Genomic DNA, 27,962 nt, shown 5'->3' with positions numbered 1-27,962 from the left:
CTTATTAAAATGATTATTTATATTATTGATTTCTCATATTTTTTCATTTTCTATTTTTTATGAGGCATTCCACAGTTGAAACAACATAAAGAAAGGGTTTTCTCTTCTCAGGGAAGAGGGATCAACAACTGGAACAAAAAAGCCCAGTCCTCATCGGTGCGTCCAAGGACCATCTAAAATGTGACAGTTGGCTGCTAAACACTAGAATAAAGTCTTTTCACAGCATCACTACAGAGTGTTTTAGAAATCCTGTATCATCATGTGATGATAATGTAAATTTGACAAAACACAAGATTGAATATAGATGGATAAATAAAGAGCTCTGCCTAGACAATCTAGTTATAGATAAGAAAGTTTTCCTGTTTAACATTGGAAAATATATTCTCAAACAATTAGTAAATACATCTAAACAGAATCCCCTATTTCTTCAAATTTAAGAAAAAATTCCCTTGTGATGAAATAAAGATCCTGTAAGGCCAGAAAATAACAAACTTTCTCAAAATAATCACTTAGCATTTCAAAATAATGTCATAGTATTGGGGTTTTTTTATTTAAAAAAAAAAGCAAACGTCAAACAGGTGCCAAGTGTTGTTCTGTTTTAATTTCCAATAACCAACAACTGGCTGGTACGTTTCCAGACGAGACAACAGACAAAGTGTATTTACAGTGAATCCATGTACATTTCATTTCTTCACACGTACAAACATCCAATCCATGTACAATATTTACACTGTTGAGTCAGTTTCACTGCTGCTGGACTGGGAGGGGGCGGTGCAGTCGTCAATGAAATACCTGTGACTGTTCACATGCACACTAAGATCCTGCCTATGATCTGAGTACAAATATCTAATACTGGCTGCAGAAACAGTGGAATATCACACATCCTGGTCTTCAGAAAATGAAAATGATGGTATGAAAAATTCTTTATTATGGCAGCAGAAATTTTGTCCTGCCTCTAACAGATTAGACTGGAGAAAACATTTAAAAAGGTAGATCTGTTTCAGTTTGTACAAGACAAATTAAAGAGATGTTGTGTGTGATCTAGCACCTTTTAAATGTCATAAAACAAAAAAATTGCAAAGATATGAATATCCAGTTTCTCTTTGACTCATCGTCATGTCCTAAATATGATTACCAGGACACCAGTGTGCATGTGAACAGACTCAGGTGTGAATAACAGAAGAAATGGTTTGTCTCATACTCTCATCTGAATGATCATGAGAAACACAATAATGATGAATTTTGGGCTTACAGTACATAAACTGAACCCTTCAGCCACTCTTTGTTAGAGCTACACAATCAACCACGATCAAGAAGCAAATCCCTCACATCACTTATATACAGACCATAATATCATTCACATGTACATTTACATTTTAAGCTCAAATAACTATGTACACTCTGTGTTAGTTATATACTGCTAAAACTCTTCAACATCTGTTCTTAAATTCTCTCTAAAGCTCTTGTTAAATCTCTCTCTCTGATGCTTCAAGTATAAGTTCATTCAAAGGAAAATCACTGCTGTCAGGGGAAAAAAACTTCATATCTGCCACGTTTGTTAGAAAATCAAACAAATCACTTTCCAGCTCCATCATACAGTGAATAGAAGGAGCAGCACACAAATGATCAGCAGATTTTAAGTAAAAGTTTGACTTGCAGGAAAGTATACTGCGGTCCAAGCGCTCAGCACAAGTCGGATTAGAAATGATTAGGGTTGTCAAAAGTATCGATACTCAAAAAAGTATCGATACTAAAACGTTGTATCTGGATACAATATTCATTTTTAAAAGTACCGATACCTAGCCAAGGAATGAACACTTAAGTTTATTTATTGTTGTTTTTTTTTATCAAGCTTGCCTTATCTTGTGCACAGCATACAACCTCAAAATATTGTTCTAATTGTTATTGTTTATTGTACTTATTTATTTTTTGCACTACCTCAGACCTGAAGCTTGTTCTCATAGTTGCAGTTTCTTTTTGCACAACTGTTTTTTATTATAAATATTTAACCTGTGTTTCTGTTCATTTTTACATGTTGCTAATTTTTCTTGTTAATAAAAATATTTCTGTTAAATGTTGGGGTCTTTGTTTTTATCCTTGTGGTATGGAAAATGGTATCGAGTATCGAATATTTTCCTGAGTATCGGTATCGAGTTGAAAATTTTAGTATTGTGACAACCCAGAAATGATTGGAGAATTATGCAGAAGGACAAGCATTTAATCTAAGCTGAGTACTTTAGCCACCTAAAAAAATCATTATCAGTTATTGACTGTATCTAAATTACACACGTAGTCATCGAGATGCCTCCCAAATTACATCACCTAACTAGCTAGCTTGTTTAAAGGGCCAATTGTTGTTCAAATGAACAGTTATGGTTCGTCTTAATCAGAGTGAAATTGATAAATTTGGTTTGTTTTGTATTTAGTCTGGTTTGCTTTCACAGTGCAGAAATGTAAGCGGACTAAATTTTTTTAAAAAGATTTGAAGAGGGGAGTGTACAAAGGTGAAGGGCGGGAAATCTACTCGCACTATTATTTCTTATTGGTTGAAAAGTTTGCGGTAAAGAATGATAAAAAACAACATGTTACTACTTTAATTGTTTAATTGTGCTGTATTGAAAAAACTTGAAACTAATGATTGAGACAATAGTAAACTGAAAATGTTTACTGAGGTGATAAATCAAGTGAGAAAGTGGTAGCTAATTTTCCCATTGACTTACATACAAACTGACTTCATTTTGGAACCAGTGGAGTCGCCCCATTCTGGCAAATGGAAAGAATGCAGGTTTAAGGCACTTCTGACCAGGCCTGCAGGTTTCTGTGTAGTTAAAGTCTGTATTATTTTTAGATTATTTAAAGATCTGCTAGTTTGTTGGTGTTGTTGTGTCAAAAAACACTCAAGTCACTCAATTCTCAATAAAATTCCAAATATACCATACACCTAAACTGATATTTATTTTTTTGGTGGCTAAAATATGTTCATCTGCTACTCAGAAATAGGAGTACCGGCTTCTGTGCTGGTACTCCTGTCTTTCTCTCCAAACGTTTTAATATAATTAAATATTCAAAAAAGTATGACTGTGCAACCTTTTGTCCAATTAGCACCAATACACTTAAATAAGCGATAGACAAAGAATCCTGAGATAAGAGGAAAAAAGGTGTTACAGTGTCAGTTATTGTTGTACCTGCAATAAATCACAGATTCTATTGTAAGCATTTTTCAAAAATCTGACTTGCAAATTTCACATTTGTGCATTATCTCTAATTTAATAAAATGAAACAATTTTTGATTTGAACACTGTTGGTGCTTGGACCACTAAAGCTTAAGTTGCAGCTCTGAAGCTTTCCCACTGACAGCAGCCAGCAGCATTAATAAAGTGACTTTGATATAAAAAATAAAACAAACGTGATAGAGGATGAGTAAATCCAGGTTGAGCGGGATTATAAACACGCTGATCTGAGGTAGAGTGACAAACGGGGACATGAGGAGTATAAAACTACCCAGTGAGGTGTTCTGTTACCTTGATGAATTTGAAATAAATTCATTTAGAGCAATACAAATTAAAGAGGAAACTTGAAACTGTGAAAATGTAAGATGAAAATAGCTATTAAAATTGATATTTTTGACATGTTGGATTTCGGGTGACTCATCTCTGAGCTGGTCACATTCATACCATGTTACGATCGATAGCTCATAGCAGGTACTGTACACTTAGAAAGAATAAAAATCCCAAAAGGAAAAAGAATAACTGTAATAAAAACATGTTGTTCTTAAACAAAAAGTATAAATCAACACTGTAAATATGTTGCAGACGTGTTTCTTTTGTACAATAACCAATAAGAAATAATCACAGCATCAAAATACAGCTTTAAAATGATACATCTGAAGGTAAAAACACCTTTTCTTGTTTATCACAATCAACAACTTCAAGCTTAAAGATGAACGAGAACCTTCCATTAAAACCTTAAAAATACTTCTTTCTTTTTCAGTTGGTCCCTCCTCTTGTCAATCAATCTGTGGTTTCCCTTTAAACTGTGTTGTCCCTGTTGGCCCCTCCGTCTTCTGGCAGTCAAATAATCGCCTCGGTCTCTTCGCTCAAGTTGTGATGACATCTTATTTGCAGCTCTTTGCTCCCGCCTCTTTGCAAAAGAAACATCCTTATTGGTTGTTACTGCCTCCGCTCCTGGTAGCTGGAGTAATACGTCGCCTACTGGCGACGAAACGACGCAGTCGGAGCTTTTAATCGCAAACTTCTGACAATAAAAGAACACCTTGTTCCGCCCTGCAGCAAAGAAAATGTGTAACGGGGCTCTTTATCGCACTTATAAAATGTCAATCAATCAAACCACGATGTAAGCCCCACCTTGTGTGGTCGCTCCACCTGTCCGTCAAACAATACTGTCCTGCAGCAGCGGCTCAAAGTCCTCGTCGCTGGCGGTGGGCGGGGTCTCCTCGTCGCTGCCGGGGAGGGGCGTGTTGATGTGGATGCCGGCCAGCGAGGACATGGACTCCTTGCTGTCCAGGTGGGGCTTGTCGCTGAGGGACAGCTGGGAGGGAGAGGAGGAGCAGGAAGGTTTCTCCGGGATGAAGAGGGCGACGATGAAGGCGACGACCACGGTGCACGCCCCCAACAGGAAGGGCGGGCCGGGGATGAGGCCTCGCTGCAAAGGGACAAACAAAGACATTTTACATCTTTACATTAGGGCTGGGCAATATGGACCAAAAGTCATATCCCGATATATTTAGGCTGAATATCGATATTCGATATATATCCCCATATTTTTATTGCAGTGAGAGTAAATGTTCAGCCAAAGTCAAAGCCAAATATGACATGTCACAAGTAGTTTTATCGAAACTGTTTATTTAAGTGAACATAAATACTGTATAACATAAGGAGAACCTATATAAAATATCTTAAATAAAAGCCGCAGCTTGCATGGAACAAGGATCACAGTGCAGATGTGATCTATGTCGATAATACGATATGGTCTAATTGCATATCAGATTTAAAAATATATCCATATATCTTTTATATCGCCCAGCCCTACTTTACATTACATTTTCTCAAATCCCATCTGGAGCACAGCTAAAGATGCACTCGCTGCTCGTTAAGAAAAGTAGTAACGAGTCTCCAAAAGTCTCCAATAACACTAGAAAAAGTCGCTAGATTTGTCGTTAGTTACTTTTTTGAAAAAGAGTCGCTAGAGGCGTCTGATAGTGGCAACACTCCCACATCTTTAGTAACCCCTTTCATCGAGGCAGGGAAGAGTAAAAACGAATGTCACCGAACAGTGACCAGATTTGTGGTGAAGGGTTTACACCCTTTTGCCACAGTAGATGCCTCTGAATTTGGGTAGGTTCATTTGCTGCATATTTTCTGGTAATCTGGTCAGATGAAATCTATAATTCTCAAAGTTGCATGTTGTTTTAACCGGTGTAGTTATGTCTCATTTATTCCTATATTTTCTGTTAATTTTTTTGCACAAAAAGTGTGCAGTTGTACTTTTGTTTAATATGTTCATTTTTGCAGAAGCATTCTTTGTTTTGTGTCCAAATTAGTTTTGGATCAAGTTGAAAGCAAAGCACTTTAAATATTCCGAAATATTAGTAGCCAAAGTGTATTATATTGTATGTTGTTATTGTATCAGTTGGGCTTAAACCCCCAAAATTAAATTTTCTCTGGAGCAATAAGAGTGGAACTGAGCAATTATTAGTGCATGCTGGATTTTCTGTATCTTTTCTGTTTAAATATGAAGATATTAAAGAGTTAGTGCAAACAAAGCCATTTGTATTATTTGAATACTCATCCGATGAGAAGAATCGATAAGGAATCGTACCGATAAGCAGTATCGATAATGGAATCAGAACTGCTAAATTCTTTACAATTCCCATCACTAAGCCCAGCTGACTAGAGCATGTCTAATATTGCAGCAAATTATTATAAAAGAAGTCAGTTTTCCAATGTACTGCCTGGAGCACACACTATATTTTCAGTGTGAACAAAGCTACAAGGACCCCATGACATCATCTGCCCACGTCTTAATGAGTCAACGTGGAGATCTTGCAGCTAAAACGGTATGACCCTGTGGGTGGAACATGCCAACTGCATGTGTGAACATATACGTTTTGCAGCTCATTCAGCAAACAAAGGTGTAGGAGGAGGCGCTGCAGGAGGAATTTTCAAGTGCAAGTTGCATAAAACAGACTTACATTACCAGGAGAGTGGTTTCCAGTGTCCCACTCTTGCTGCAGACACACCTGATGGCATTATCTAAACAGCACATTCTCTTTTTGTATATATTGTAAATAAACTGTTCTGCCAGCTTTCTGTTCTGCTTTTGTGTCCCCTACACAAACCCTTACATTGCCTGTTGCATTAAGCAGGCACATGGCAGCAACTCAATGCATTAAGGCATCTAGACATGGTGAAGACGAGCTGCTGAAGATCAAACTGAGCATCAGAATGGGGAAGAAGGGTGATTTAAGTGACTTTGAACGTAGCATGGCTGTTGGTCTGAGTATTTCACAAACTGCTGATCTAACAACCATCTCTAGGGTTAATAGAGAATGGTCCGAAAAAAGGAAATATCCAGACAGCCTTGATGCCTTGTTGAAGCCAGAGGTCAGAGGAGAATGACCAGACTGGTTCAAGATGATAGAAAGACAACAGTAACTCAAATAATCACTTGTTACAACCAAGGTCAGCAGAAAGACACCCCTGAACACACAACACGTCAAACCTTGAAGCAGATGAAGGCCACACCACCACTTTAATAGGTTGCTATTACCTTGCTATCTAATAAAGTGGCCAGTGAGTGAAGATAACGTGTTGCACAATGTATTATGGGTGAAATAAGACACTGAAATGAAAAAAACTGGCAGATCACAGCAAAGATTATGAATGTCTAATATATCCATGTGGAAGATCAACTGAAATCCATGTTAAACCTGCTGAAAACTTTCCTGCATTATATTTCTCCAGCAGACAAATAGAGTTGCTTTGTGGTAACCACCCTGGCAGCCGACTCTCAGACAAAAAGTTAGCAATGCAAGCAAACCCTCCCTCACAATATGCACACCCTAAAATTAACCATGGCAGTGTTTTTCTGCTAAAAAAAAACATTGACAATGCATCCGCAGCTAGACAGGCATTGCCGATTTATTCAAACCCACGTTGATTATCAATTCAATTGACCCATCGGCCAAAACCTATAACAACCACTACGGAAAGGACTCTGCAGTGAAATACTTAGTGAACGTTTCTCTTTACCTTTGGCTCTGTTTGGTATTGTGTCTCACAAGGAAAGTCTTGTTATTTAATCTGGCAAGAGGTGACTTGTCTTCCGGAAGACAAAAAAGGGGAAAGTGCTAGGAAGAGTTTGCTGAGTAGAGCGGTCACCAGCTGATCGGAAGGTCGGTGGTTTGATCCCTGACCATGGCAGCCTACATGTTGAAGTATTTGTTCAATGGTGTGTGAATGAATTCCTGATGGTGGCAGCGTTTAGCCTCGGCCACCAGTGTGAATGTGTGTCTGAATGGGTGAATGAGCGCCATCTGTAAAATATTCTGATGTCATGGCTGAATATTTAGCTGATATCTATGTGAAAAGAAGCCACAAGAGATTCCAAATACAGTGTATCTTAATGGGTTCTGTACCTCAGTGGGGCTTTGAAGAGGCAGGGGGTCGATGTTGAAGTCTCCCTGGATTGGGTCCATGGTGTTGAGCTCCACATTGAAGAGGAAGAAGATGAATCCGTACAAAGCTGGACCCAGACCGTTACACAGACCCCTGATCCCTGTGATCATCCCCTGGACCACTCCTGCAGGAGGACACAGGTCAGGTTACTGGAGACACAGTGGTCACAACAGTATCTGATGATATATTTAGCTCTCCTGTCTGAAAACACACTGACCTATTGATCAGAGGAGAGGAGGAGAGAGGAGAGGAGGAGGAGGAGGAGGAGAGAAGGATGAGGAGGAGGAGGAGAAGAGAGGAAGAGGAGGAGGAGAGAAAGAGTAAGAGGAGGAGGAGAAGAGAGGAGAGAAGAGAAGGAGGAGGAGAGGAGAGGAGGAGAAGAGAGGAGAGGTGGAGGAGGAGGAGGAGAAGAGAGGATGAGAGAGGAGAGAGGAGAGAGAGGAGAGGAAGAGGAGGAGCAGAAGAGAAGAGGAGAAAGAAGAGAGGAAAGGAAGAGAGAGAGGAGAGAGGAGGAGGAGGAGAGGAGGCGGAGAAGAGAGGAGGAGGAGGATTAGGAGGAGGAGGAGGAGGAGGAGCAGGAGAATAGAGGAGGAGGAGGAGGAGGAGGAGGAGAGAAGGAGGAGGAGAAGAGAGGAGAGGAGGAGGAGAAGAGAAGAGAGGAGGAGGAGGAGGAGAAGAGAAGGGCATTTCTCTGTCACCTTGTTTATCAGGATCAGCAGACTGTGACACCAGAGCAGAGACAGCTGGGAAGGTGATGGAGGACATCGCTGCTACAGCACCTGCTGCCCACATCATCCTGTTAACACACACACACACACACACACACAAACACACGGGAGTTAAAAATGTATATGTCTGAGCATCTGACATGACAGCCCAGGCAAGAGTTGAATTGGTTAGTAAATAATTTATTATTAATATTAAATCTGTAAATATATATATATATAGTTATATATATAATATTTATTATTTTGTATGTATTTTTTATCTACATGCTGAAGCCATATTTAGAGTGATACTCTGCATTTAAGAGTTTGTTCTGATTTGCACTCTCAGAACCACACAGATGAAGCAGCTCATGTTACTGTATCTGAGTCCACTGAATGAAACTCCTTTTCACCAACACAGTCAGTCACAAATACGATTTGCTCCTTGCTGCCGCTCTGTCAAAATAAACACTGATGCTGCTGTGCGCCAGACTGAGCGGTAATCATTCTACATCTGAAATCAGCCTTACACCTACAGAATGAATGCAGCCTGCCCAAAAACTGCAAACACACACACACACACACACACACACACACACACTGAGATCTCACCATGGCTCTGATCCGAAGCCGTACCAGGCCAGCTGGAGGATCTGGAAGCCCAAACCCAACAGAACGGTGTTTTTATTACCCAGAGTCCTCATCAGCAGCGTTAGAAAGAGAGTCTGAGGAGGGGAAGACAGACTTTTTAAAAAAAATGTTCAAACCTTGCACTTATGTTAATTGTTATTTTAGTAATAAGTAGTATGCATGCCACATACTCTATATGCATGTCCAAAAACCATATTACAAGTCATGTGTTTGTGTTCATTTATGCTGTTATCGGGCTAACAGTTATTATGTTAACTAAAGTTTAGGTGTGAAATAATTTCTTCTTGAGTTACCAAATACCCTCAGATGACTGTAGCATATATTGTGGGAAGCCCAAAGATTTGTAATGTGGCTAACGAAGATGCATATATATTCCTATATATGTGTAAATTAAGATTACTAAAAAGTAATATGTGACACTTGAATTGACGAGTGTTAATGGGGCCAGGAGTAAATGTGCGTGTGTGTGTGTGTGTGTGTGTGTTTGTGTGTGTTCTTGTACTTCCTACATAGTGAGGACCGGAACACGTTTTTTAACCAATAGAGTGAGGACATTTTTATGAAGTGAGGACCGGCCGAAATGTCCTCACTTCACAAAATTGTCCTCACTGTATTGGTTAAAAAACATGTTCCGGCTTTAAAAGCTTGTTTGAGAGTTCAGACTTTGTTGTAGGGTTAAGGTTACAATCAGGTTTATGTTCGGGTTAGGGTTGGGCATTTAGTTGTGATGGTGGAGGGTAGGTTAAAGGTTAGGGTAACGTGCTAGGGAATTCATTAGTCCAACAAGGGCCCTCACTAAGATAGAAGTACAAGGGTGTGTGTGTGTGTGTGTGTGTGTGTGTGTTACCTGTGCTACAATGGACAGAATGCCCACCACTCCAATAAAAACAGCGATGGTCTTGGAGGAGAAATTTATGACCTGGATGGACGGACAGAAGACAAGAAAATGTGCACAAATTTAAAAATGTCATGATTAAATCTTCTTTTATTTTAAGTGACTTTAAAAAACAGGTGTATCACCAGTGGCAATAATATGGTAAGGGCTTGCAGTAACGCCAGTGTGTCAGACAGTGTCTCACCTGTCTCAGGTAAAGGAAGAAGCTGGAATACTGTCCGGCCTCTGGCAGGTAAGACAGGAACACAGTGATGCAGATCAGTAAGACGGTCGGGTCCTGACCGACCTTCCGGAGAGACTGAATGAGACAGAGACAGAGAGGTTGGATCAGTCCACCCGTAAAAAGAATTCATAACACAACCGACCAATCAGGTACTGAATTGTAAATGATTGGCTACTGACGGTGAAGGGGTCCGCCTGCTCCCAGGATATGGGCGCTCCCCAGGTGTTGAGCCTCATCTTGTCAGGCAGAGACTCGGGCACGGCCAGCAGGATGAAGCAGATGTCCGCCAGAGCGATCAGTGTGGCCACCAGAACCACCAGATTGTCTCCGTACCAGGCCGACAGGTACGCCCCGATAGCTGGACTGGTTACTAGGCTGGCTGCGAAAGTAGCTGACACCTTGACGGGAGAAGGAGGGAGAGAGAGAGAGAGAGAGAGAGTTAGAAAGCTGTGACTTCTACAGAGCAAGGTTAACGAAAACAAACAAAATAACGAAAACTAGAATTGAAAAAACATTTTTGTTAACTGAAATAAAAATAAAAACGAGAGTTTTTAAAAGAACGTTATCTAACTGAAACTGTATTGTATGGTTACAAAACTAACTAAAATTATAGTGAAAATGTCCTTAGTTTTCGTCTTTGTCAATTTTTTTTATACATAATCCTTTTTGGTTGATATAAAATCTATTGAATCTATCTGGTTTTATGACTTAATGACCTTATTGGGCCTGAGATGGATAAGACAAAGGAAATAAAGGCAACATTTATTGTGACTTTTTTTAATCTCGCACCCAACAAATACCCCGTTACAAAAAAATGAAAACTAACACTAAAACTTGTCACAACCCACCGCCGTGAACTGGCAGCTGCATGAAAGAACCGCTGGTGGGCGTGGTCACTGCAACTCCAGCCAACACACCTGCAACTCATCTCACCACTCCTGCACTCCGATTCCTCATCCCACAATCAACTCTCCTATAAAGACCAGACCGACCTTCCAGTCCTCACCGGATCTTCAGGAGATAATGGTAGGAATCAGTGACTTGTCGACCCGCATGGTCAATCCAGTACCAGCCACAGCGGCACCAACCACAGCCAACCCCGGCAGGGAGCCGCGGGTCTTCCCGCCAGAGAGGTACGATGGGAATCTGGGACAATGTAAGACATTCCTCATGCAGTGTGGTCTTGTCTCTGATCTCCAGCCCCTTACATACGCTACTGAGAAGGCTAAAATCGCTTACCTGATTGGGTTGCTGCGGGGAGCGGCGCTGGAGTGGGCTTCGGTTCACTGGAGGAAGCAGGATCAGGTCACCACCACCTATGCCGTTTTTACTACCGAGATGTCTAAGGTTTCCAACCACCAAGTCCAAGGTAAAGACGCATCCATGAGGCTTTTCTCTCTCCGCCAAGGGTTTTGGAGCCTGGCTGAATACGCCATTGATTTCTGGACTCTGGCAACAGAGAGTGGGTGGAATGGGCCATCCCTGCAGGCTGTTTTTGTTAACGGACTAAGTGAGGTGCCAAAGGATGAACTAGTATTTGTCTATCTTGATGATATACTCATCTTCTCTCAGAATCAAGCAGAGCACATCCAGCATGTTCGTCAAGTCCTCCAGCGGCTGCTAGAGAACCGTTTATTCGTTAAGGCAGAGAAGTGTGAGTTCCACGCCTCCCCTGTTACGTTTCTCGGCAACATCATTGCCAAGGGTCAGGTGAGGATGGACCCCGAGACGGTAAGAGCAGTCTTGGATTGGCCCAAGCTAGAGAGTAGGAAGCAGCTTCAGAGATTCTTGGGTTTTACTAATTTCTATAGATGTTTCATTAGGAATTACAGCCGCATTGCTGCACCTTTAACCGCACTTACCTCCCCTGCTAGATCGTTTCACTGGACCTCTGAGGCTGAAGGAGCTTTTTTGGAGCTGAAGAAAAGGTTCACCTCAGCCCCAATCCTCACTCAGCCAGATTTATCCCGACAGTTTGTTGTTGAGGTTGACGCCTCGGACGTGGGAGTCACCGTAATCACTCTTACCTCTGGTCTGCGTTTGAGTTCTTTTCGCCAGCCCTGACAAAGCTAATAAAGACTAAACTTAAACTAAGCATTTTCCCAAAAATAAAAACTAATTAAAAACTGGCAAACTCACTCTTAAAACTAACTAAATTTGAAAATAAAAAATCACAACAAAATTAAAACTAATGAAAAAAACAAAACTATGATAACCTTGCTACAGAGCAGTTCAGGTCCACACGCGTATTCTTATCAAACAAAAGACTCTAAACAGAATCTAGAATTAACACCTCACAGTAGCCAGCCAGCCAAGTTGCAGTTTACACCTTTGTCTTTCCAAATCTATATGTAGCCACATTAGACAATGCTTGAAATATGGATGTTGCTGCAAAGAATCTACAAACTGTGGATGCTTAATCACAATCACACCGCCTTCAACATTGTAACAAGAATAGTGTCAGCAATTCAGCATCACTTCATTATCATTAGTACCAATGAAATACCAGTCCAATATGGTTACAAGCTTCCCTTCTGCTCCTGATCTATGGTGTCGAATAACAGCCAGAAAAGAGATTTTGCAGAACATTTTGTCACAGCATCATAATGCCATTTTTAGATTTCACAGTGTTTAAAGCGACCTTGACCTTGAACCTCAATGTGTACAGTAACAGTTCGAATTGGTGGCCTTCTGAAGATAGCTACTGTCTTGGTTGCTGATTACTTTATTACCTCCACCAAAACCTTTATGTTCCCTGGTTTGGTTCGTTTGTCTGTTAGCAGGATTATGGAAAAACTTCTGGAACAATTTGCAGCATGGGCCAGGAAGAACTCAATACATGGGAGGGTCTGAATCATGGGGCAGATGCACAAATATTTTTTTTCCATTTTAGTTAACATTGTGAGATAGAGCGTGGCCTTGACCAAGGTCTGGAATATGCTCTAAAATTTAATTTACACCTGCCACATGACAATGGCAGTGTTTTGTTTGTTCTCTGGTCCTAAAGAAACGTTATTTCCTTTATTTGTGTTTTTTACAGTTGAAATGATGGTAGTATGCTTTACTTTGTATGGACTTCATAAGTCTCTACATAGCGGTGAACAAAACCATGGAAATGGCAAATAGCCATAGCCAGACCTTTGACGTGACTGGTGGCTCCTTTTGGATGATTGGAGGAGGATTGGTAGATTGTAATGTCAATCATTACTCTACAAAGCGGGTCACTTTGCACCAATGTTAGTCTACCAGTGAGCCACTTTGTAGAGTAACGATTGACATTACAATCTACCAATCCTCCTCCAATCATCCAAATGGAGCCACCGGTCATGTCAAAGGTCTGGAGAAGGTGGCTATTTGCCGTTTCCATGGTTTCGTTCACCGCTATGTAGAGACTTATAAAGTCCATACAAAGTAAAGCATACTAAGATCATAACTCATATACAACAACTACCTTACTTACTACTAATAAGCAATAATTCTGAGGTTATTGAGGGAAAACTCTTAGTTAATGGCTTACTGGTTGTATAATAAGGCCATGCAGAATAAGGCATTAATAACTAAATAATGACTAATTAAGAGCCAATATGTTACTTATTTGCATGCTAAAAAGCAACTAATTAATGTTGAATATGTGTTCCCTAATCTAAAGTGTTACCGAAATGACTTATCTACATAGAGCAGACATAACATAAAGGTTGTTGTCTCCTCTCCTGATGACTTGTGTGTTTGTGCTCTAAGGTTGCTGATTCAGTCTCAGTCATTCAACACTACCATGCATTTATTTATCCGTCTGTCTGTCTGTCTATGAGGTCATTGTGTTGATTATGTCACCACCAACAGTATGTGAGTCCTTTGTGATACTTTACAGACAACTGGTTGTCCTTAAAACATATTTGGATACTCATTTGCTGGCTATTATTAACTTGACCTATTGATTAGTTAAAGATCATATATCTTCTAATGCGATTCTGCTCAGTTTTATTCAATTCTTTATTATCTCAAATGCATATAGAAGATGAAAAGATACATTCAAACACTGTATATTCATTGGACAAAAGATCCTATTTTTGTATGTATCTTTTGTTCACTGTATATTTATTTAAACATGTATATATTTTGGTTGTTCTTACCAGACCGTAGGCTGTGCTCCTCTCTCTTTCGTCCGTCACATCGGCAACATAGGCGAAGATGACCGAGAAGGTGACGGAGAAAGCTCCGGACATGGAGATCATGGCGAAGTACCACCTGCAGGATGAACAGTTGTGAGACAAACTCTAAAAAGCCTCAGTTTCAGGCAGACAGTTTTTTTAATGCAACTGAACACTGAAATGCAAAAGACAACTACTACTATAACTGACTTGTGAATGGCTGTAAACACCAATTGTGCATTGATGTTTTTTGATGCATATTGGTGGAACCAACCAGTGATCTAAAGACTGATCATAAGATGTAGTGTTTGAAGTCTCAGTGTTCATTCCCATGAAAGTTTCTGAGTGGTGCATTAAGCCAAAAAAGTTTGACAACCGTGCAGAAAAATACCAAGATCTTCTGTGACTCTTCCTAAATCTATGGGTCCATACAGACAGACTCCTTGGATACAATGTGGCTCTTCTAGACTTTCCAATTGTTATTGGACCAAATAAACCAAATTCACTTTGTGAAATTAGTCATTTGTGAGGCTTGTGCGGTTCATAAAAATGCACCAGCTGATTAAAAGCATCCTATTCCAAATGTAAGTCATGTGCAAAAGTATTTTTGGCCGATCATGTGACCGAGCATAAACTGTAAATCTGCTGTCCATCCACTATGCCAAATTGGCTTTAAGGCCCAGACCTCTTCCAGATATGCTTGCTGCCAATGTGCATTGGTGACATCATTAAGGGCCACGGACGCAGTAGTGACAAAGAATGGAGCCACAGTACAGGAAGTTCCCGTCCAAGCATCACAACCCAAACCTATCACAAAAATGAACACTGGAGCATGCAGCTGTGTTGTACACTGTAAAAAATAATCTGTTACATTTACGGTAAAATACCAGCAGCTGTGGTTGCCAGAATTTCTCCGTAAAAATTACAGTGAGTGGGTTTTCTACTGTAAATTTAAATGTAAATATCAGCAAAAACTGTAATTTAGACTGAGTAGTCCCTTTATTTAAAGGTAATTGTGTCCTTGAGACAATATGCTATTTCTCCATTCATTTTACATGATTTTTTAAAATATTTTTACAGTAAAACTGTGTGTTTTTCAAAAGTTTTGTTCTATTCTGTGATTTACAGTAATTAAAACTGTCTATTATGGTGAAATGCAATTTTTTATTTTAGGCCGTATTTCTCATGCAATTTGACAGCATTTTACTGTAATTTCTACAAACACTTTTTACAGTGTAGGAACTACCTAAAATTAGATTTATTTGGTATTTGAGTTTTTAGTTTAGCCCAGGTCCCATCTGCTAACATGTAAGGGATGTGGTTTGTGACCTATCATGCAGCCAGCCAACAAAATGTTTTGGCTTCACGTATTAGAAGTTGCCAGGCAGAAGCTGTCCATCTATTTATAGTTTGTGGTTTGATCCAGTAGGTTAGAATCAACACTGTATAATCTAAAACAATAAAGTCCATGTGGAAAATGTGATGGACAAATGGCAATACGGTATGTTTATGTGTATTAATTTAAAGATTGCTACAGTCTCCTCATGGTTTGATTTTCTTATCTCTCTCAGTGGAGCAGAAGCTTCAGTGGTATTTGAGTTTAGGATTTAGTGGGTTTCTGTTGCACTTTGTTTTTCATCGATACATTGGTTTTGTCAATTTGGTATGAAAGAATTGGCTGTCCTGCACAGGGCCCTGATGTCCACCCCCTCCAACACCTTTGGGATGAATTAGAGCACTGACATGTTATCACCCAACATCACTGATGGACCACACTTAATATGCTGTTGAATAGAAGCTAAATAGAAGATAATCCCTGCAAACAGATTCTTTAATATGGTTATGTTCAGGGTGTCCATCATTTTGGTCATGTATTGTGCATGCTGAAATATCTCTGCTTTATTAAAACTGAAATCATTTTGCATTTTGATGACCCTAGAACTCCAATGCCACAGTTAATGACCTGGTATAACCCTGGTATGGTTGTTCAGGTGACTCCCTTGGCTTCACAACTGTAACTGTACGTCTTTGTAGGGCTGCACAATTAATTGAATTTTAATCGTGATCACGATTTTGGCCGCCACGATTAAGTTAACCTGATGGTCGGCGATATTTCCATTTTAAAATGAGGCTCTCCTGCATATCTAATCAAGCACTTTCTACACCAGTAGTCCACCAACCACCAGGGGGCGGGGCTGTTTTTCTCCCCTGAAAAAAGCCTGGTTGCTGATTGGATAGAACGCTAAGCAGGATGTGACGTAGTACTCGACGCCAAAACAACACACGCCATTTGTAAAAGCCGGCGAAGCAGTGTTGCTATCTTAGCAACTTTGTTGCTATATTTAGCGACTTTTCAGACCCCCTTAGCGACTATTTTTCAAGAAAGCAACTGGAGACAAATCCAGCAGAGGCCGGCTCGTTAAGAAGAGTAAGAAGAAGCCGGTAGCTGCAGTTAGCTACAGTTAGCTTACTCTATTACTCTACACGCGGGGGGCGGCGGCTCGTTAAGAACTGGGGATTTCCACCAGGCGGGGAACGGCTGCGCTAAGGTTTTGCTCCGTCCTCTGCCCGGCGTCAATTCCCACCGGGCGCGTAACGGCAGCGTAGCGAGTCATCAGTATACACGCGGCCGTTCCGCGACCGGTGGGAATTGCCAGTAAGAACGAGTTGAATCGGCACAGTCCTCCTGCAGCAGTCTCTCCCAGCTGCAGAGCCGGAGGCGATGTTAACCCCTTAGCGTCCAGTCTGCAAGTTACTAATAGGCTAACAGTTAGCTCTGTAGCAGTACAGTGTGTATGTGCTGCTGCTGCAGGAGGTGTTCACTTAGTGATCTCTGTTTGTTTACAACAAGCACCAGACACTCTGCACACACTAAAAACTGTTCCTATTGTTTTTTAAAAGTAGTGCAATAAAAATTCAGATGTCTTCCCTAACACAATGAGTAATCGTGATTAATAACCGTGATTACAATATTGATCAAAATAATTGTGATTATCATTTTGGCCAAAATTGTGCAGCCCTACGTCTTTGTATGATGTTAATGCCTCATATCCACTGCATTGTATTCGGCTCAACTTGATTACTTTTTGGTCAGTGTTTTAAATCCACTTTCTAGTATTGGGCCAGCTGGAAGAGCTTACCAAAATAAAAGTACCAGGTGCTATCCACGAAGTAGGCTAATATAAAGAGTCAAGTTGAGTTGAGGGGAGTTGTGTTGACAGTGCAGCATAATATTATTGTTCAGACAGGGAACAGTGAGTCTTACCAGGGGCTGAGCCTCATCAGAGGGATCGGAGCGCAGGTGAAGAAGACGGTGACCAGCAGGAAGGTCCGCCTGCCCCACACGTCTGACAGCGCACCAATCAGAGGAGCCGACATGAAGGACAGCAGACCCTGAACATGAAGAGACGGAGTCAGGGACAGAATAGAGGTGTAACAGGGAAACATCATTCTGTTGTTTGATCGACCTGTATTCTCCATTTACTATTCCTACTGGGGTTTTTTTTTCAATGACTGGATTGTTTCATTCATGTGTGAATTAAAGTTTTATGTGTTGGATGTGTGGGATGCTCTGGTATTCTCTGAAAAACCTTTCCTCATTCTGCACTGTACCACTGCTGCTTTGCGAGAAGACTTTGAATTTAATTTATATTAAACAAGATTCCATACAAGATAAGTTCAGAAAAATGAAACTGATGACATCATAGTGGCACTCCTTCTCTCCTTCTATTATAATCAATAACTTGTTCAGGTCAGTCAGCTAACAGTGTTTGCGTTCCTTCTTTTTTGAATGTTTAATTAAAACTTGAAAAAACAGAAAACAGGTCCGTCACACGGTCAAAAAAACTGTATCTTCCACCAGTGTCTAACATCAAACTGATTAGTTTACGCCCACCACAGATAAACAACTACACAGTGATGTCACTGGAATTTAAAGCAAAATAACACATTTTTATAATTTAAACACCACTATGTCATCATTAATAAATAAGTTCCATGTTGGCCTCTAATTGGTTAGGCAGGAGGACTAAACAATTACAAGTTAAAACATTAAGAGCCAAATCAAATCAAATGTCCATTAAATGTCTTGATGCATTATCAAAAATGATAGGACATGAAAGGACATAGTTGTTGTTTTTTTCGCCCAACCATGTAAGGGACTACTGCTAATATAAACCCTTATTCTTTACTTTCTGTCCTATCCCTCAGGTGCTTTACATTCCTTTGTCAATCAAATTGTTCCTAATGACTTTCTATCATTGTTTTCCATTTATTGACGTCCTGGGGGTCCCAGTCACCTGATTCTGCCTATGTAGTTCTAATAGATAGATAAAATGTTTGACTCTAAAACAACGCAAGAGCTGAAGCTGCCTGCGAAACGGTTCTCGTGCAACTCCATGGGTCTCTCTTTGCCTTTATATATCTTTTTTTTCTATTAGCGTCCGTATATAGACGATCCTGGTGATGAATTCATTATTTAATATCCCAGAACATGATTGTGTCCGTTGAACCCCGGCCAATGTTTTCTTAGATTAGATCATTGAAGGAAAATGTAAATGATGTCACTCATATCAAACCTACACTCAGGAAATGATCAGCCTCATGTGGGACTGGTTTTTTTTTTACTTTAACAGTATCCATAACAGATAATGAGAAGAAAAAAAGCTACTAGAATGATTTTCTTAACATTTATTATAAATGTAGAAAGATGTTTGTGGTCTTTTTGTTGTTCAGACCCACGGTAAAACTGATTTTTAACTCCATGGCGAATCAGAAGATAAATAAAATACAAAACTTGTGAGTGACACACTTTAAAATATCTAGAACAAATATTAACCGTAGAATCAAATAAAATTGAATCGTTCTGACACTGTATCGATTCCAATTGGTCAGTTATAAAAGTATATCGTTTCTGATTCGAATCGTAACCTGTGTATCTAGATGCAAATCTAATTGTTTATCACAGAGAGATGTGCAACCCTAGGTCCTAATAAGTATCACTGTGCTCTATTTTTATTTTCCACAACATACAGATTAACTGTAACTTTGAAGTTCATACCTTGACGCCCTGAATGAGGCCGTTCATGAGGAATGTGTGCTGGGGAAATGTTTCATGTAAAACCTACAAAAGAGAGAGAGAAAGGCACAACATACAGTTTATCCAATAAACTGGTAAAAAGGCGGAAAAATGATATCTAAAATTTGATTTGAATCTCCTAATCTAGTGCGCTGATCCCCAGCCTGTATTACTCTGTATTAACCCAACCATCACACAGTGTTACTCACAGTGAGCATGGGCGTGGTGAGTAATCCCCAGGCGAAGAACTCCAGGAAGATCACAACCACTGCATGATACACACTGGGCCTGCCGATACCCTGCTGGAGCTGAAATACACACACACACATTTGACACATCAGCAGCTGGACGTCTTCGGTGGATCTTGATGACATCACTATGACACAAGGTTATTATAGTTAACGAAAAGTAATGAAATAACGAAAACTAGAATTGAAAAAACATCTTCGTTAACTGAAATAAAAATAAAAACGAGAGTTACAATAATAACAATAATTAACTTCTTTCGACATGTATTGATGACGTAATTTTTATGCTCAAAAATCATGACGATTTATTTGACCTTTGACCCCAAGAATTTAGTTACTGCACTCTGGTTTTGCTGTGAAAGGTTCTAATAGTAATGATAAACAGAGTGCAGTCACCACAATGTTGTCGTCTTCTTTCAGCTTTTATATTTAGTTTTCAGTGAATAAACATTTTCAAATTGATTTTGTTATCAGTGTTTTTAAAAGTGTTTAACGACTCAATTCAAAGATTTTTGTATTTTAGACTTAATATTAAAAAGTAATGTTTTATTTTAGTATTAATATAATTTTATCTCACTTTTTTTCATTTCATCACTATCTAGATAATTTCCCTATCAAATAAACCTATAAGTTCTACTATTCCTGTCTTCACTATTCAACACAATGAAGAAATACAAGGCTACACTGCTTTTGTCTTATGTTTAAATGCGCAAATATATCCAAATCAGATTGTGGTAAGTGCAATTACTGTTTTGAGTAGGATTTTGTAATTACTGCAATTTTCATCATTCTATCATTATTTCTCTGAATTTAAGCAAAGTTGAAATCTAAACTTTGTCACAAGATAAAACAGACATCAAGGAGTTCATTTTTAGTTAAAACTCAATTTTGACCAAAAATGTAGTTACTGCAGTTAGACTTTGTAGGACAGTATTGTTGTTTTGAGCAAACAAACTCTCACACACACACACACACACACACACACACACACCTAAACCACACCCTTAGCTGCCAGTAGCTCCACACAGGATGCTGACACATCACTTAAAGCCTGATAAATTGGATTTTCGTGTAATATGGCAAGAATCGAGCTGCAGTGCAAGGTAAATAGTCTCCACAATTGGGGAAAACAGATCATCATTCAACAAATAAATGTTAAATGATGGGAAAAATATATATAATATAGATGTTATCAACAAATTCAGACCCAGCATGCAATGCCATAAGGGAGTGATGTCATTCAGAAATCAAACTTAGATGCGCAGATTCATTTTCACACAACAAACTAACAAACACACCAAGACACATAAAAACACACAGATTTTAACCTTTGCATTATTGTACTATTTTATGGTGTACAGTGAAATGTAGGGAACATTCTGTACAAGAGCAGGCTAGAAAAAACAGCAGCAGTTTTAAAGTGGAGCACTGCTCAGCCTACTGACACAGATACAAAGGATTTAGGTGAGAAATGGACAATTTTCTATCTTTAGCTCAAGTATTAACAGGTTGTGCTAACACAGGCTGCTTTGATAATGAAATGCTTTCCTATTCTCATGTATTGTTGTCAGCATGGTGGATGGTTGTGTGGTATTTAAGAAAGCTGTTGAACAGGGTGAATATTTCTATTATCTTCAGATTTCTGGTTTGACATAGGGCTGCAACTAACTATTATTTTCATTATCGATTAATCTGTTGATTATTTAAACGATTAATCGATTAGTTGTTTGGTCAATAAAATCTCTTGTTTTGTCCACAAACCAAAGAGATATTCAGTTTATTGTCATAAAGGAACAAAGAAACCAGAAATATTCACATTGAAGAAGCTGAAATCAGAGAATTTGGACTTAATGTCTTTAAAAAAAAATGCTCAAACCAATTATTCAATTATCACAATAGTTGACGATTAAGTTAATAATCGATTATTGTTTGATTAATGGAATAATTGTTGCAGCTCTAGGCTGATACCTCAAACATGGCTGAAAGCATTTTTTCCTTATTTAACAAACAATACAATGAACTGTGGTTGATAATGGCCTCTTAATCTTTCTATAACCAAAAGGAGGACGAACAGCAAGTGATGCATTGGTTATTGTTTGGTCTCCTGCTGTAATAATTAGTTTAACCTGTGGTTGTGATCAATGTGAATTTCTGCATATTAAATGTAGTGTAGTGATCTTGAAGTTTACCTCAGTTACATATCACAGGACATGGTTAAAGGCACAATAAGTAGGATTTTCCTGAAGAACAATCAATGGACTTATGCCCCACTAAAACTGTGTGCTGGTGTCTGTAGAGACCGCCATCAGATGACGGATCACCAGAGCAAAGACATTATAAGCAAGTTTAAAGCTGGCCACGCCTTGCTGCGGTTCAACAAAAATGAACAAGAATTCTCAGGTTCCAACTTCTCCAATGTGGGGATTTTCTGCTTTTCTCTGTTTTATATCATTGTAAATTTGCTGTTGGTCACAGAAAAAACCCTTTGAAGACATCAACAAGAAACGGTAACTATAAAGCTAACTAACAATAGGGCTGTTTCCACTACTGGGCAATAGCCGGACAATACCCGGAATGAGGCGGGTCTCACTTGCCAAAATACCCCTAATTTGAATACGAGCAGTCCGGAGCCGGCTTTTGTCGGGACTTTTTTAGTCCCTGTAGAAGAGCAGGGTCTTTTTTCTTCCCTGATAACAGCCTGGTTACTGATTGGATAGATCGCTAAGCAGGATGTGACGTAGTACTCTACACGAGGACAACACACGCCATTTGTAAAAGCAGTGTTCCTAACTTAGCGACTTTTCAGACCCCCTTGGCGACTATTTTTCAAGAAAGCAACTGGAGACAAATCCAGCGACTCCTTCTTACTCTTCTTAAGGAGCTGCTAACGAGCCGGAGGCCGGCTTGTTAAGAAGAGCCCCCGTTAGCAGCTGTTAGCTACAGTTAGCTACAGTTCTGTAGCAGTACAGTGTGTGTGCTGCTGCTGCACTTATCGATCCCTATTTGTTTACAACAAGCACCGGACACTCTGTGCACAGTAAGCAATACTGTTAATTCACAATCACTATGTTTATGATCAGTGGAGACTCTGTGCATAATTAGCCATGTTGCTTTCAGCTGCTGACGTTGTGCACAGTTAGCGATGGCGAAAAACGATACGACACCTCCAGAGTCTCTAAATCCCTCTGGGGGCTAACTTGTAGTCGAAACACGCAGAGTGAGAGGACTTTCGAGAGGGTGGCCACTTTCCCCCCCAAGTCGAAACACGGCTTATGTAGTCTTAGGCTGGAGATGTACTTGCTGTGTAACCATGTGTTTGCTTACACAACCATTGAAAACAGCGTTGTTTGCCTGTGTATAACCTGTGTTACTGGAGGTTTTCACACCAGATAAGTCAGAGCGTATAGAAATGCAGGATTTGCAGGTTGTAAATAACAAAAATGGTAACACTACAGAAGGTTACTATATTCAGAGATACAAGATAGAAGCTTCTAAACTGTCTCAGCTAGATTTGCTTTGGTTGTAAAGGTGCAAGTTGCTGTGGTGCAAGGTGCTCATGCAGCTCATGCATGCAATACATGCACACTGGAATTGCAAAATCTTTGTAGTTGTAAATGTAACAAATAATACAAGTGAAGCTAATAAAGTTCAATAAAATGTATGCAAGCTATCTATTTTTCTGAATGCATGCACTGTATATGGCCTATATTAATATATGTCTGACCGCTTAGGAACTGAGTTTGAAATTATGTAAATACATGGCCAAAATGAACATATCTATTTGATCAAATAATCATCTTGTGATATTCTCAATAGCTTTAAATGATTCCTTGACCCAGAAAATGTATATTTTGACACCAAGATTGACCTTCTAAGTGGCTTGAAAGATATATTGGTTCTCATAGATTTTATATGGCTGCCATCTCCGATCCGCAATCTTGATGAAGTGGGTCACATCCAAAATTGAAACATATGGGGATGGAAAGCATGTGGAAAAAAAATTGGTGCTTTTGTCCGGCGAGTCTCCTTTATTTTGCTAAGCCGCCTGACTAATTGTTAATTTTGTGATCATGGCAAAAATAAAGACCGTTAAATTAAGCACGTTGTGAAAATGGTGAGTACTACTCCTACACTGCTCCTACCGTTCATGTGTGTATTGCATCTTAAGGTCATGTAGCACTAATTTCTGGCAACATGCACAACCAAAGCTTCAAACTTGATTGCTGATGACGTAATTCTCCCAGATAAAAAATATAAATAAAAACACAAAAGTCTGTAGACTCTGTATGGTCAACACAGTCAACAAACACAGTTAATATAAATTGGATTTAGCACAGAATCCCAGTTGCTTATGGAGGCTATTTTTTAAACATAATGTGTTATGATGACAAATGCTATTTCAGCCAATCGCCATAAAATCAAACTGGTTTAAGCTCGTACAATGGACAACCAACAACAGAACCACAAATCGACACAACTCTAGATACTGCTTCCACAACCCTGATTCCATGGAAGTTGGAAAGAATGCGTTGATTTGCTAATCCTTTGTGACAATAAACATAGCGGGCTCAATTAGAGGAATAAACTGGAGCTTTCCAAGTAGTCTATTGCCTATTTGCCGCAGTTTCCGATGATGGTTTCTGAAATAGTTATATGTAGTAAACTATCTGGCACATTAGGTTAGTAGACTATAGCCTAGAGGCGGGGAAAATTGATACAGCATAGTATCGCAATATTTTGCCTGACAATATTATGTAGATTCATGGCCGCCAAGTATCAATATTTAGCATTTATTAAGTGCCAGTATTTTCACAGTTTTTTTAATATACTGGAGACACTGGTATCATATGTATCTATAGGCACCATGGGCATCAGGATATTGTGTCGGGAAGTTGTCGCTGCAAAGTTTGATTCCACAAAAAAATTATTTTTTTTCAACCGTTTTTAAAAGTTTGATAAAATGCTGCAGTTGTTGTCGTCCATACATGTTTAATATCAGTTCAGTTCAGTTTGACTGAATACTTTGTTGGTCAGTCTGTGGGTTTGACTCTCATTGTGGAGAAATAAAAAGACTGAAGTGAGATGAATAGACTGAGAATTTCCTCTTATTTGACAAAACAATTCTTGATTGAATTGAATTTTGTGGACACAAAATGCAGTTAAACAGTTAAATCACAATATATTGTATCACAATACTCACCATACCGCAAAATGTTTAAAATCGCAATAATATCGTGTCATGGGACCGATACGCTGATTCATACCTCTAGTGGACAGCATTCAGATTTTTCCGTCATTGGTTAAGAAAATCCTGCTGAAAATTGCTGCTTTTCTGATTTGTTGGCACATACCACAGGGCACCAGATATATAATAAGATAATAATTTTTCCCCTTTCCCCTGCTGTTGGTTGTTTTATACCTATTTCAGTACATCAACAGTCCAGCTGGTGTTTATAGACGCATCGGAAACAGCAGCTGGTGCCTAATGCGCCTGCACACATGTGCTGGTGGAGGGAATGTTTGACCCCTGCTGCCCAGCTGCTAGGTGTTTACACCTAGGGCTGCAACTAACAATTATTTTCATTATCGATTAATCTGTCGATTATTTAAATGATTAATCGATTCGTTGTTTGGTCGATAAAATGTATAAAAATATCAATCAGTGTAATCAGTGTTTCCCAAACCACAAGATGACGTCCTCAAATCTCTTGTTTTGTCCACAAACCAAAGAGATTGATTGAGATTTATTGTCATAAAGGAACAAAGAAACCAGAAATATTCACATTGAAGAAGCTGAAATCAGAGAATTTGGACTTATTGTCTTGAAAAAATAGCTCAAACCAATTATTCCATTATAAAAATAGTTGACGATTAATTTAATAATTAATTATTGTTTGATTAATCTAATAATTGTTGCAGCTCTAGTTTTTTACAACCATGAAATCTGGTTGTTTTAGTCAGATTTATATTTTAAAGTATAAAGTAACTCAGTTTTGAAAATTCCCAGTTTATTCCCATTCATTCCCAATAATTTCCTATAATTCCCATGGAAAGTTTCCAACTTTGAAAATTCCCAGAATGTTGCAACTATACACATGCCTTATATATCATGTACACATATGGGACATACATATATGTCACTAATATTTGTTTTTTTTACATCTGTAATGAAATTTTAAAAAATATGACTTTGCATTGTCTAAAATGTTTTTGTTTGTGTATTTTAACTGACATGTGTAAAAATATATTGCTACATGTTAAGTACATATTCATAATGAATATGAATGAAATAAATATATTCATATGAGAAAAGAATAACAAACATTCCATTTATATATAAAGAAAGACAAAAAATGTAACTATATCAATGAATGCGATATGGTCTCATTTCATATCACAATTTAAAATTTTATCCATATATCGCCCAGCCCTACTCTGAAGCAAATGTGTGATTTGGGATATTGGATAAAAAAAAGTTAATTGAACTAAAAAATAAATAAATGAAATAAATAAATAAAAATTCCAAGGCAAGACCCTATGGTGAAGACTTTGAATATTCCAAGAGGCATGGGTCAATGACGTGATCTTAAGCAGTGTCAGTTGGTGTAACCAGTCTTTTTTTTTTTTCATAAAAATCCGATCACTTACTGGAAAATAAATGTGAACTTAAATGAGGAAAAAATACAATCCATGTTTACATTGCAACATTATGGTGTATGACAAATTTTACATAATTTTTCCAAACTTTAGTAAAAAAAATGGTTGTTTGAAGAATATGTTCTGCTCAATATTGATGAAATGTGTAAATGTAGAAATACTCAGAAATATGTTTTTTTAAATTAAGTAATTATATGTATAAGACCGCTTAAATACACTGTAGGCTGATAAAGTATTTTATATTTATCATTCTTTTGTGGTTACACCATTTGACATCTTGCCAACCCCTATTTGTCACTGAAAATAAATGAAATAAAATGAAATAAGGATGGTATAACAACACAGATGAAGGTCATTTTAATAGCATGTCTGTTCCCTGCAGTGGTACGTCACGTCTGATGCTAAAGTAAAGGAGAAAAGTGCTTGTGAAAATAATAATTTGTGATGAAGGATGTTAAAATGGAGGCTGAGTGAGCTGCAGCCTGAGCCTGGCTGCCCTCAGAGTGTTCAGCTGTTATGTAACACATAATGGATCCGTCCTGACCACATCATCCTCACACTAAGCTCTGCTGCTGTCTGTGGGCCACATTAAACCTCTCTGCCATGTCTCCATTACAACAAACACAGATCTCCATCCGACAAACAGCCATTTTGGACCAGAGCTGCTCTGCTTTCCTTCCACATTATTTCTTTTTTATCATCTGTAGCATTTTATCTATTTCTATCAGCCATTTATACCTGTTTGCAACCGTCAATAGGTTGACAAATGGTTGAAAATGAACTGTGTGAGCAGATTTATATCAAGTGGCTCCATTTGTGGTTATTCTAGCCACCGAATTTATTAATGAGCCATGCGTCATATGTTTAACAGGCTCTTATGTCATACACAAGCTGAAAACTCTCCTGTCTACAAAACCAAAAAGCTGTGAAGACTGCCAACATAGCACTACGTTTAATGTCTTTAACATGTAATCTTGCGTCTGTTTATTTTATTATTTATTTATTTTTTGTTTCATTCTTTTCCATTTAATTATTCTTCTATTTTATTTTTTAAATATTATGTAATTCTATTTTATTTAAAAAAATATATTATTTAATTCTATTTTATTTTTTGCATTGTTAATTTTTCTGTAACTGGTTTCTTCTTCTTTGTAACTGTGCATTGTATTGCCGTTTGGTATAAATAAAATAAAAAAATAAAAATACACAAGCTGAAAAAAATAAAGAAAAGGGAAATTAAAGCGATACTTATTGTATGGAAATCTTGCTAAATGCGTAAATAAGAGCAGCAACGTGTAACCTGGTGGATTAATGCAGGATAAACATCAAAATGAATTAAAAAAAAATGTGAATAAAAATGGCGGGTCTTTCACCCACCGCAGCTCCGTCCTTCATGATGATCTTCTTGACCAGCACCACGCGGCCGGTGGCTGCCGCCGGCGGCTCCCCCTTCATCTCCTCACACCTGCCGCGGGTCACGAAGCATCCATGCCGCGTAGATATCCGCGGTTCTCCGGGTGCTTCCAGGATGCCTCCGTATGTAGCCCCGAAGAGGCTAAACCGAGCTAACGGATGGTAATAATAATAATAATTATTATTATTCACTGTGTTGAGGCACAGAGCGTATTAAGGTCCACAGTGTTTCTCCCGTTAGATCCC

The 27,962-nt window shown here is 38.8% G+C and overlaps 1 protein-coding gene across 1 annotated transcript; it reads right to left on the bottom strand.

Moving 5' to 3' along the window:
- Positions 1-523: 523 nt before the first annotated feature.
- On the bottom strand, positions 524-27,962 carry mfsd14ba (major facilitator superfamily domain containing 14Ba). The gene is made up of 12 exons (XM_059357928.1): positions 27,681-27,962; positions 19,608-19,706; positions 19,381-19,443; positions 17,587-17,714; positions 14,304-14,418; positions 10,353-10,571; positions 10,135-10,248; positions 9,903-9,974; positions 9,017-9,129; positions 8,396-8,493; positions 7,658-7,821; positions 524-4,662 (listed from the first exon to the last, which is right to left on the bottom strand). Exons 1-12 carry the CDS (start codon positions 27,756-27,758, stop codon positions 4,390-4,392), a joined length of 1,536 nt encoding a protein of 511 aa, XP_059213911.1. The 5' UTR covers positions 27,759-27,962; the 3' UTR covers positions 524-4,389.

This window comes from Centropristis striata, chromosome 19 (assembly GCF_030273125.1).
Source record: "Centropristis striata isolate RG_2023a ecotype Rhode Island chromosome 19, C.striata_1.0, whole genome shotgun sequence".
In the NCBI taxonomy this organism is placed as follows: Eukaryota; Metazoa; Chordata; class Actinopteri; order Perciformes; family Serranidae; genus Centropristis; species Centropristis striata.
This window is presented reverse-complemented; position numbering and strand designations above follow the sequence as displayed.

Coding starts and splice junctions, on each gene's coding strand:
- mfsd14ba (XM_059357928.1), bottom strand. CDS start 27,758: ATGAAGGGGGAGCCGCCGGCGGCAGCCACCGGCCGCGTGGTGCTGGTC. Junction 19,444..19,607: donor TCACCACGCCCATGCTCACT/GTGAGTAACACT, acceptor TCTCTTTTGTAG/GTTTTACATGAAACATTTCC. Junction 8,494..9,016: donor GGCTTCGGATCAGAGCCATG/GTGAGATCTCAG, acceptor GTGTGTTAACAG/GATGATGTGGGCAGCAGGTG.